General features: G+C 42.1%; 1 protein-coding gene across 3 annotated transcripts in view; it reads left to right on the top strand.

The window, feature by feature from the left end:
* Positions 1–750: 750 nt before the first annotated feature.
* NEDD4 (NEDD4 E3 ubiquitin protein ligase) overlaps positions 751–11,829 on the top strand; it is a 51,697-nt gene continuing 40,618 nt past the window's right edge. For 2 of the 3 annotated variants that reach the window (XM_069025355.1, XM_069025352.1), the window contains exons 1-3: positions 751–834; positions 1,244–1,470; positions 10,500–10,573. In XM_069025355.1, the coding sequence (XP_068881456.1) occupies positions 1,399–1,470; positions 10,500–10,573 (146 nt within the window). In that variant the 5' untranslated portion in view covers positions 751–834; positions 1,244–1,398. The remainder of the gene's footprint in view (positions 835–1,243; positions 1,471–10,499; positions 10,574–11,829) is intronic. The other variant, XM_069025354.1, reaches the window with a different exon arrangement.

Genomic DNA, 11,829 nt, shown 5'->3' with positions numbered 1-11,829 from the left:
TGTCAGGTCAGCTCCTCACACAGCCGGGACTTCCTTCCTCCTCAGAGCACCCTGAAGGCAGCACTGCCTCATCCTGGCGGGCAAAGTCCTTTTTTCCTCTCGGTTTTCCCCAAATTTTTGCAATTCCAGGTTCCCTGAGTACGAGGGGTTAGGCAAGAGCTCCATAGCTTGGGCCTGGCTCTCAGAGGTCCAAAAATAATCTTAAAATGCGGCAGGGGAGGTTTAGGTTGAACATTCCGAAGAATTTGTTCACACAAAGGGTGATTAAATATGAGAACGGGCTGCCCAGGGAGGTGGTAGAGTCACGATCCCTGAAGGTGTTAAAGAAAAAACTGGACACTTGGTGCCATGGTCTAGTTGACACGATGGTGTTGTCGTAGGTTGCACCCGATGATGCTAGGGGTCTTTCTCAACATAATAGATTCGGTGATTCTGTAAAGAAAGACCTCGACAGTGTATACCACCGGGGAAAATTTTAGAAAGGCAACGCTAACCCGCGGAGGCCCTGGGCAAGGCTGCCGAGGAGGGCGGGGCGGTGGGGCTGAGGGCGGTGGCCGCGCGCCCCCTCAGGCTGCCCGCGCGGCGCGTGTCTCCAGGCGGGGCGTGGAGCGGCAGCCAATCGAAAGGCGCCTCCGACACCCGGGTGGGCGGGGTCGGAGCCCGTCGCACCAATCAGACGAGGTGGATTGGAGCGGGGCGGAGCCTGGGGCGGGCGCGGGGCGGGCGCGGGGCGGGGCCCGGGGCGGGGCGGCGGTAAACACGGCTGCGGGGGGCGCGCGCCGCGCGGCCATGGCGGCGTCTCCTGTGGAGGTGCTCGGGCTGCCGGGCGAGGAGGTGAGCGAGGCCCCGCGCCTCCCGCTGCCCTCTTTGCGGAGGCTGGGCGGCGGCTTCTCCGCGAGGCTGAACCCCCTTAGGGAGGGTGTTCCCTGCGGACCCGCTGCGGTGTGGCGCGGGGTGGGGGAGCGGGGTGAGGTGATGAGGGGGGTCGTGGCGGGACCGGCGCCCCAGTGCCGGCTCCTCTGTGCCCCGGCCCGCCGTAAGGTGGCGGCTGCCGCCGTGCCGTCTAGCACCGGCATTCCTGTCTCCTCCCGTTGGAAGCTGTGGAGCCTCCTCTATGGACGGAGGGATCCGCGTGCGTTCCCAACTTCCTCGTGACGGAGTGAAGCGGGATTTCTTCTCCCCCCCCCCCCCCCCCCCCCCCCCGCTCTCTCCCCGGTACCGAAGAATCGCGTCTTTGTTCCAGGCTTTGTCACAGGCAGTGTGACAGAAGCGGTGCGTGGATTAGAGCGGTACAAAAGGTAGTGCGGTGCCTGAGCGATGGGGCTCATCCCAGCCTTGCCATTAGCGGGAGTGTGACATCCTGTCTGCGATTCAGTGTTTTTTGCAATAAACCCGTGGATGACTGAAAGTGACTCCTGCTGTGGCCTCTGTCCTGAGGTCGTAGTTCCTGAGCACGTGGATCTTTGGAAGGTGACTTAGACCTGGTGTACCTATTACTGGGTGTAAGTGGTAGACAGGTGGGGTGTCTTTTGCAATGTAACCGAGGCTTGTGCATGGGGCAGAGTATTATGGAGTAGTTGACTTTATAAAGAAGAAGGAAAATCAGGTTTTTTTTAAATTGCAGATAAGAGGAAGACTAAAAGCAGTATCTCTGAAAGCTGTTTGGTGACCTGTGTGAAATGTCAGTAAGGTTGTCTTTGGGCCAACAGGATATTTTACCAAGATCGTCTTTAACCAGCTCTTTTTTGTGTTCAGGCAGCGATGCATACTTGTTGCATCCATAATAGGAATTCAGTTTGTTAAAGCTCTGAAATACTATTCATTGTGTGTTAGCATGACTCTCTTTCTCAAGTTGTGCTTTACTTTTGGAGAAGCAACTAAAAAGCTCTTAAATTACTTTTTTCCTTCATCTTAGTATTTGAATCACATAGGATTTCTAATAGAAGATTAGCACTGCATACTGCAAGGGTTGCATAACACTTCCTATTGCAAGATCCTGTTTTCAGTTGCTAGTAACTTTCTGAGGCTATGAAGTTGGACTAAAAGATTCCATGCCTTAGGCTCTCTATTTTAACTTCGTTAAGCTTTGTTCAGTTTAGCTGCTTTGTAGCCTCCCTTGCTACGGTGAAAATATTTTGAAATCTGCTTAAAATTGAACAATTCTAATCTTCCCTCTATCTTGAGCATAAATATGTTCCTTTGGAACAGCTGGGGGAAGGAGGAGAAAGCATGTAAAAATCTATTCAATCCAACTTTTTCTGTAATTCAAAAGCTTAGCCAAACTTTTTGAAGTGGCATATGTGAAAAATGCAGTTTGTTTATGCTCAGAGACTTTAATATTCAGTGAGTACGTACTGATTCACATGTGAAGAACTTGCTCAGCTATCTTAACAGTTTTCATGTGAGATTCTGCGTGCACAAATGACAAAACAAATGATCTTAGGATTACAGGAAAACTGCTCTGCTAGCTGCTTTTGCCTAGGATACTAGAATGGAAAATAGAGTTCTCCTTCCTTGGCCTTTTACTGTCTTCACAGAGTTTAAGTGTGGAAGATTGTATATGCAGATGAAAAACATGGTCAGAAACCCAGGTCGTATTGAAAGTGTCATCGAGGACTTTTCTGTCATCCTCCCACGTTGTTTTGCAGTCTTGCTGTAGTTTGTCTGCACACTGCTGCTTCCCCAGGACTGCTCTGTGGCCTCTTGTGCAAGATGGATCTGCACAACCTCTTGTTGTAGATTTTGGATATGATCATATGGTAAATATAATAGTTATAAATAAATTGTTAATAAGGAAGGCAGGTGAGGAGAAGTTGGTGTAATTGTTGAGGCAGCTAAATGCAATATTAGAGTGTGGATTCTGGCACCACAGCTCAGGTTAGGCATTTATGACAGATTTCTTTGTTAATTGTGTATTAATCACTTGGACTTAATAAAGTTAATATGATGTTACTGACACAAAAAGAAGCTGGGATAAAAAATGTGTAATTGAGGTTATTGTGTATACAGTGGGTTCTTGTATATGCTGTATGTAGGTATCTGAGTTGCAGTGCCTGAATCTAGCAGATGCAGTTGTCCTTAATTTCTCTGGTTCCGTTTTCCTTCTGTAAAAGTATCCTGTCACCCACAGGACTTATGGCTTACTTGAGTATTGAAATAATGAGCACTAGTAAAGTCAATGGAGAAGAAACGATAGTTCTATATTCAGAGCAGGGTCTTAGCAGTAGAAAAGTAGGTCTTGAATGGTATGGAAATAAGAAGAACATGTTGCTTTTTATCCTCCTAGTAACTTTTTTTGAAGGGGAAGGGAATGCCAAAAAATGTTCTTCTCTCTTCCCAGCCGGTTAGACTCCTCTCAGAACGTTCTTTGCCGCAGGCTCTTGGAGCCTTCAGTGGGGACTGCAGACTTTGGCCTGAGCCGTGGTGTGGGAGCCCTGCCTTCTCTTGCCATGGTCCGGATACATCTTCCTTTGGATGTAGGGGCAGGTGTTGGTTCAGACCCATAGGAGCAGACTGACACAACTACTGTTGCCTTTCCTTGTCTTTCTTTCTTTCAAAGACTGAAGGAAGAATTGTTGATATCTTAGCTAATGCACTGTTATTTCTTTGGTTGCAGAAGGGATAACATTTTTTTCAGTGGTTTGCTGTGTTAAAAATACAATTGCTAGAGACTTGTTTGGTATCTGTTTCTTCTTTCTATTATAATACCTGCTTGCACTGTAGGGCTTTGGAATGGCATTTGATAAAATGACACTGCTTGTCTATATACATGTTTTTCATAGCCACTTTAATTTTAAAATGTCTATGTGTCAGAGTTCTTACACTCCCAGCCTGAATTAAAGACTTCTTATTTCATCTAGCTGTTTTGATGTTGCCTAAATAACATTCTAAGTTAGATAGATTTTTAGGTCTTTTGTATCTATTATGTTTGGTTGGTTTCAGGGATGAAACTAGAAATAGGAACTTCTCACAGGCAAAAAATACACTTGCTACTTGCATGCATGTGCCATTTCAGCTTTCTCAGTCACTTGAGAACTGTCCTGTGTAGAGCAAGTGTTCTTGTTTACTGCAGGTTGCCTAAGATTTCTCATAGGCATATGGTATTTCATTCTGAAAACCTTTAGATATATTGTTATATTCCTTTGGGATCTACTGCTGGAGTAGGTTGTTAATGGTTATTTAGCTTGTAATTGGTGAACTGAATGTCTGGGATACGTGGTTTGTCTTCTCTACTTCTGCACACCTTACCCCACAACCCTTCTGATATTGATGTCTTTTGGAGTCATATTGATGAGAAATGTTTCAGACATGACTTCAGAGACTGGCATGGGCTAATCTTCCTTTGGATTGCTTCTGACAAAGCCAGTAATATTGTTTGACTCCTTTGTGCCTGAACTTGAGGCAGCCCAGTGCTTCAGTTCCTGTTCAAAGCCAATGGTCTCCCCAGTGCCTCTGTATGAGATGTGTGCTCTGTCTTACTCTGTTCTTATACAGGCACTCAAACAGAAAATGTAGACGTTCATGTCTCTGTGCTTCAGAAAGAATCTCAATTTTTTCTAGGCTGTGAAGGACTTTACCGTTGCAAGGCATGTCCTAGAATCCCATGTATCAGGATTAGCTGAGACACTTGTAGAAATCGTGATGCTTATTGGCTTGTAGTCTTGAGAGGTTTCCTGATTTTGTTTGGTGTTTGCTTGGGTTTTTTGAACAGCAGTGTAATTTGTGTAGATCTGGTGGTTTCCAGAAGCTATTTTATGTACCTCTGTTTGTTTTGTGTTGTTTTTTTAAAGCCTTTCTTTTACACTGAACTAATAAACACTGAGTGGGACTGTTAAGGATACTGGGTTGCACATAGTGAAAAATTGTTTGGTGGTTCGGTGGTTTTGGTTTTTTTTTAAATTCTGTTGACAAATTGGTAACTTCATTAGTGGACTTTTATTGTCTTGAATCTTTTCCTTAATTTGTAGTCAAATGCAGCTGTTAAATACAATCTGTAGCATTTCTTGATGGATGAGACTTTTGTATTTTATGAGCACAAAATGCTCACATGGTACAATTAAGCTCTTCTAGTGAGTTAGTAAGACTGATATGTTACTGGCAGGAGGAAGTTAATGACTTTCATTATGTTTGAAAGATCAATTAATATAGTTCTATAATAGGAGTCTTTCTGAATTCTAAAACTTTGCTTGCTTTGAAATAATTTCTTCAAAGAAAAATGGTTCAGCTCTGTTGGCCACTGTAGAGGGGACAGTGTTCTCTGGGTTGTGAAGCAATGGTCAAATGGCAAAGTCTCCTTCCTGTTTTCCATCTCCTGGTGAAATGAAGTGATGATGCTAAAAAAGACTTGCTGTCATTTAGACGTCACCTAAACATGTATGGCTGCCTCACTTGCAAGGTCTGATTATTGCACGAAGTACTTTTCTCCACCTAAGGCTCCGCATTTTTTGGGAAATGCTTTCTTTCAAATGAGAAGTTTATCCAGACATGGTATGACTCTTAAAAAAGCCTTAATATATAGTTCCTGATATTGCCAGAATCTTTAAAGGTGATGCTGCTGTACTTTTTATTGTTGTAACAAGCCTTGGTGCTCTTTTCTTGGCTTTAGTGGTAGTTGATTCTTGACCTATCTAACTGGAACAAAAGAATAACAGGATGTTATTGCCTAGAGGAATTGTTTACTACCTAGTGTTCTCTGTTAGACTACTCAGTCATTTTTATATTGGCTTCCTCAAAAAAAGCTGTCTAGTGGTCCAGTAGATACTACCATTTTATGTTGTACATTAAATTAACCATCCTGGCTTTGGCTATGGTCGTCAACATGTCACCATTTCCAAATCTGTGCCTTTTTTCTCACCCTTTCTTCCTGCTTATATTTTTCTTCTGTCTTCTGCTCTCTCTTGGACTTCTATCACTAAAGCAGGACTCATTCTCCCAGTTGTCTTTAGTGTTATTTTCCTACCATGTAAATTTGGAAAGGATAGGGGTGAGAATGAACAGTTTATTAATACCTGTCCTTTGTAATTATTGACTGCAAACGACTGTAAGCCAGGCAAGACTATTCCATTCTCAAGGTTGTGAACAAGTTTTGAACTCCTTATAAGGTTGAAATTTCTTTCCAAGTGCTGTTTTCTTGTCCCAAATGAACAGTTCAAGAACATCTCATCTCTATATATGTTCATTGAACACAGGTAGTTTCACAGTGACTTTTGTGGAAATGAAACTGTCTTCTTCTGCAAGTGCCACTTTATTAGTTTGACACTAGCTTTGCTGCTATGAGAACACATTTTAAAACTATTTTATGGCATACATAAAAAGGATTTCTGTTTTATGATCAGTTCTAAGAATCACAAGCTGGAAGGTATTGCCTTTAAAGCTTTAAGTTATTGATTGTCAACATACTAGCTCAGAAACCTTCTATTTCATTCCTTGTTTCACAGTATCTGTTAGTAAATAGATTAATTATTAGAGATTGTGAAAATGGCATGGTTTAGTAGTCCCAGCGATTTTGACTAGCATCTTGAACATGTGTTTTAGAATATACTAATATGATTAACAATAGAATAATGATAAAACCTGGAAGTTGATAATAAGATAACTATCTTGCTGACTCAGCTCTGAAGAGGATGTTTTGTCTGACTTAATCAGACCAAGAAGTTTTGGATAGTTCAGTCTCTGTAATATGTCGTAGCCTTACTCCCCTACCCTATAGCTTTAAAACACTATATAACCCCTAAAAACAATTTAAGCTTGAATTTGTTTGGAGCAGACTAACTGATATAAACACTATGTGCAGCCACTCCCTGGCAGATCCAGTAGGTTTAACAATATTTCTTCTTTTTCCATGTGCTGTTTTTACCTGATTCATATTGTGTTACTTACTTTCTCAGAGGAAACAGCTTAATAGTTCAGTTGTAACATTATTGTATTCTTTTTTTGTTTTGTTTTGCTTCCAGCCTCTGGAATGGCTGGCAGTTAGAAGTTGTCAAAAGAAGCTGAACGTCCTTGTTCCATCTGTACAAACAGTCCCTGTACAAGTCTGTGCCCAGAGCTGCTGCCTTTGATGGACTGTTGTGTGCATGTCTGTGTTACAGAGCAGCTGCGTCTGAGGGCACTAAACCTGTAAGACTCCCCGTGTGTGCAGAGCAGCAGAGAATGCTCAGTTTCTTCATCTGTACAGACAGAATAAATTTAGATTGACCCATTCAAGTTAATGTCAGGACAGCAGAAGCATGGGTAGATGTTTATATCCAGGAAGAGACTCTTGAGATAAATTGGGCTGAGAGCTGTCTCTTAGATAAACTGCAGTGCTGCGAGGCGTAGCTGGTGTGTTCCTGTTTACTGGCTAGGTGTCTGTCCCCTCCTCTGCCAGCAGAAGCATGGCAGTGATGTAAAAAAGTAGCAAGGCAAGCTCGAGAGTGTCTATAGTCAATATGGAAGAGTAAAAAGAGGTACAGGCTGCAGCCTGTGCAATTTTTGGACCACAAAAACACTCCTGTTGCAGCTGCCTGTGGATCTACTGGAGTTACTGATCCACAATTTTTTGTATGTGGCTATGAAGGAGGTGAATAAGGATCTCCTGATCAAAGTGAATTAAGAGGATGAGGTTCAAAATTGCCTTTCAAACCATGACATTTTGATTTTGAATCTATTCCCTGTGGGTCCCAGAATCAAGTATCTGATGCTTTGTCTCCGTGCAGAGCTTGCATGGCCTAATTTTTGACTGCATGAAATGAGCTTCAAACGGTCTTGGCGCTCTTTGGCTGTGCACTGCTTTCTGGGATCAGTGTGTTTGTGGCAGGTTTTTCAAGCTATGGCAGCAGTTCCTCAGCAATTCTGCCTGTCATCAGTGAGTGGGGAGGAAAGGTCGTATGGTCATGGCACAGCCCGGTATCCTGTGGGCAGGCTCTGCCTCTTCAGGATGTGTGGGGTCACAGCATAATGGGTCCTTCCAGTGTCAGGCCCTTCTGACTGTGTTTGGATCGAGCCATCTGAATTTCCCCTGATGTTCCTTGCAAACTGGTGTGACCAGAGAATGGGGGACCTCATCTGTTGTGATTGTGTATTGCCCGTGCATGTTAGCATGGGTTTTTTCCTAAAGTTTCTAATCTCTATAGCTTGGAAAAGGAAGAAGTGGACCCTTAAGTGTCACCTATCAATTAAAAAAAACCAAGAAGGGATGTGGTGGCTTTTGGCAGTGAGAGTGGTTCATCGAAAAAGTGAAAGTGAAAAAGGAGATCTGTGGGGAAGATTGTTTTGAGCAATTCAGGAAATTTAAAAAATTGTTTCGGTTAATCTAGGAAGGTATTTCTAGGGGCAGTTCATACGTTCATGGCAGTTTGTTTAGTTGTACTGCTGGGCTAACTAAAATGCTGTAGCTGTCCTAGTTTGGCACTGACCCCAAATAAATAATAACCTTTCTTTCAGCAAGGCATGTTTAAATCAACCTTCAGCATGCCAACGCTGGGTTTGTGGCTTCTAGTTTCCTGAGGCTATGTGCAATGCAATTTGTTTTTCTGTGAAATAGCTTTCATATCTCTGTTATGATACAAGTAAACAAACCATGTGATTAAGCCAACTTTAAAATCTCAGGAGCTTGGATCCTATTTTCGGGATCTCCCCTGTGTGAACTACATTGATGCACTATTAAGCCTGATTCTGGGATGCCTGTGCCCAAAAGCATCTAATTGTCTTTGCTTTTCTCATGCTTGAATAATGGAGCAAATCTTATGGTCTAAGCAGCTGAATGCAGATACAAGAAAACCTATTTGTCTTTTAGAGCTCTGTGTCCTACATCAGCATCTGCTCTCGGTCTTTTTCTGAGAAGGAAAAGGTGGGGTTGTTTGGCGAGCTGATTGCTGTCAGTTGGGTCCCGTGGGCTGTGACTGAGGACCATCCTCCTGTCGGGAGGGGGTTGAGGTGCTCTGGATGCCGTGGTGCTCAGGGAGAGGGGAAATGCACACATGGGACTGTTCAGTTTGAATCATTGCAGGAACTCGCTGATGTTGAATGTCACTGAAGCCAAGTAATTCACAGAAGATAAATTGGACATTGCTTTAGAATGTAAGACAGGTGGATATGTTAGGATATTTGTGATATATAAAAACGTTAACAAATAGCTCTTCTTAATTTGATGCCAGTTTTTTACTTATGTTTTCTTAAATCTGCTCAGTTCTGTTGTTGTCGTAAAACACATGATAATGTTATGTACCTTAAAAGTCTGATCATGACTAAGAATTTTGAAAGTTTGGGCCACTTACTAGTGGTCAGTGCTGGGAGGGGTTTGTTTGTTGGTGTTCCTTTTCTGAACTCTTAGAGTTTCTAGTAGACAATTTTCTTTGAGGTGAAGGCTGAAGATAGACTTGTAACTTGGCAGGAACTGACTTGGACAATTGATTGTTTTGGCAGTGAGTGGACATTGTAGATGTTCATCTCAGTTCCCAGGCAATCACCTCTAACTGTAGAGGGTGGGAGAAACTTGCTTATGTTTTTATTATTATGTTTTTTATTTAGTGGTCTGTTCTCAGTTTTACATTTTTAGCCAGTAGTTCCTGCCTCAGGATTAGCATGCAGTTCTCTCCATTAGCTTTCAGAACCATTCCAGTTGGGATTGGGTTTAGCCCTGTGGAGACCACAAAGACCCATAGGAGACCAATGACAAAGCATTCTTAGTGCTTCCTAGGAGTCTCCTTTAGAAAGTGCTTTCAATAGTATGTGGAATTCAGGAAGGCGACAGGGAGAGCATCTACTGCTTCACCCACTGCTCTCATATCTGTTTAACTCCTTCACCACCACTAATTTGGATCAGTTTTCCTCACAAGTGTCTCTGGCCTACCATCTCCTGCAAGCATCCCTTCATCTGGAAAGTTTTTTGCCTTTCGGAGAAACAATGCTCATTTGTCTTCCTCCTCTGATATGCTCACAGCTGTTGGGATTTTTTTCCCTCTTCAGTTCAGTACCTTATCAGATGAGCCATGTAGCACTGTGCAGCTGTATTAGTTAACAGGAGAAATGCAATTACTTATGTCACTCCTGTGAAGCTAATTTGTATAATGTGTAATTGAAATATTTTTTGCTTTCTTAGAAAACTCCTACCCTGCTGGCAGGTCACATCAGAACTCCCGATATTTTGAGTGTGACTTCTCTGTGCTGTTAACTAAAAATAGATGCAAGAATTCTTCATTCTTGCATTTCTTTTCAGTTCTTTACTGCTTTATTTATCTATTTTGAAAAATTTGATACCCTTTTCATTTTGCCCAGGAAATAAGTATTGTCAGAGTCTATTTCCCTCCCTCTGATGAATGCCAAGATACCATTAGGTGAAAACTTGTGTGGTCCATGCACATTTGTCTGAGTGTTACTGGTAGAGCTGTTTCTGTCAGACAGAGCAACTGCATCATTTAGTCTATAGTTTTCAGTGTGAATTCAAATTTATGCCCATAATTTCTTTTAGCTTTATTAATTGAAAATAGACCTGAAAAATATGTTACTTTGTTTTTAAGGAGAACACACGAATTGTCAGAGTGAAGGTTATAGCTGGAATTGGCCTGGCCAAGAAGGATATCTTAGGAGCCAGGTAAGAATATGTTGTTAATGTATTAAGGGACAGGTGCTTCTTTATTTTCTTTCTACAGGTTTTAGTTCTTGGTAAATTCTTCTGTGCCTCTTATGAAAAAAAAAAAATCAGAACTCTTTCAACTGGTAACTTAAAAAAATTATTAGAGCCTATATAAACATGAAGATATCTGCTTTCTTGTCCAAGAGTCACTTGTACAGATCTTATGTATTGGCAAAACAAAGTATAGGAATGTTTTATTCTCGGTATGGTAAAATAGCTCTTGCCATGGAGGATAGATCCATGTCTGTATTTTACTTCAGGTAGGCTACAGCTAAAATAATTAAAGTTTAGTTATAGTCAAAATTCTCATCTGTGCTTGAAAGACTTGGAATGAACACAGTACTAAACACTGGTAGCTATAACACTGTTTCAGCTCAAATTATGTGCAGAGGAACAGTGGCTTAACATTTAGCAAAGGAATGGTCAGACTTGTGAGTTGGTAATTGAAGTGCTTTTAGGATCTTGTAGAGTTGGCAAGTGTTGTGCTGATGCCTTTTTCTGGTCTTAAAAATCAAGAGTCACACATGGTTAGAAGGGGAAAAGGGATTTTACCTTGGTATTTATTTTAAGGATCCTTAGGTGTACATGTCCAGGTCATATGCATCAAGATGCACCCTGCCGAGTCTACCTATGTCTCTCTCTTTTTTCTGACCCCCTCCCCAACATTGGATATAACATTATAGGTTTTACTAATTAGCAGATCTATCAAAGATTCCCCAATGAGAGGCTCAAGGGAGCCCCTCTCCCCAAGGAACCTTCCCCTGGATGGTTCTATCTTGGTTTACAGAATGTGTTCTGGAGAGGACCTTGGGCTCTGGGGCACACTGATCCCTAGCTACAAAGCTTCTAAAATGTTTTGTCTCTTAGCTTAACAAACAAGTCCAAGAATGTAGGCAAAAAGCACTAGGAATACAGAAGTTGTAAAAAGGTATAACAGGGGTATAAAGGAAAAGGCAAAAATCTTCATGGCATCAGTGCTAAAGCCACTTCTGCTTCTGGCCTTTGTACAGAGGGTCTAGAAAACTATTGATGGGTTTAGTACAAGTTCTGCTGTCAGCTGCTTTGGCATATGTGCAGGAATGTTGTTATTTTAGCACTACCAAAATTGCTGTGTGTGACATCAGTTTAGCAATAGAAAAATTTCTATTGTGAAATTCATATTTTCCCTAAAGGCAGACAATCTCTCTTAAATTTTTTGTTCATGTGCAATTTTT

This window comes from Aphelocoma coerulescens, chromosome 10 (genome assembly GCF_041296385.1).
Source record: "Aphelocoma coerulescens isolate FSJ_1873_10779 chromosome 10, UR_Acoe_1.0, whole genome shotgun sequence".
In the NCBI taxonomy this organism is placed as follows: Eukaryota; Metazoa; Chordata; class Aves; order Passeriformes; family Corvidae; genus Aphelocoma; species Aphelocoma coerulescens.
Note: the sequence above shows the minus strand (reverse complement) of the source record. Positions and strands in the feature narration are given on the sequence as shown.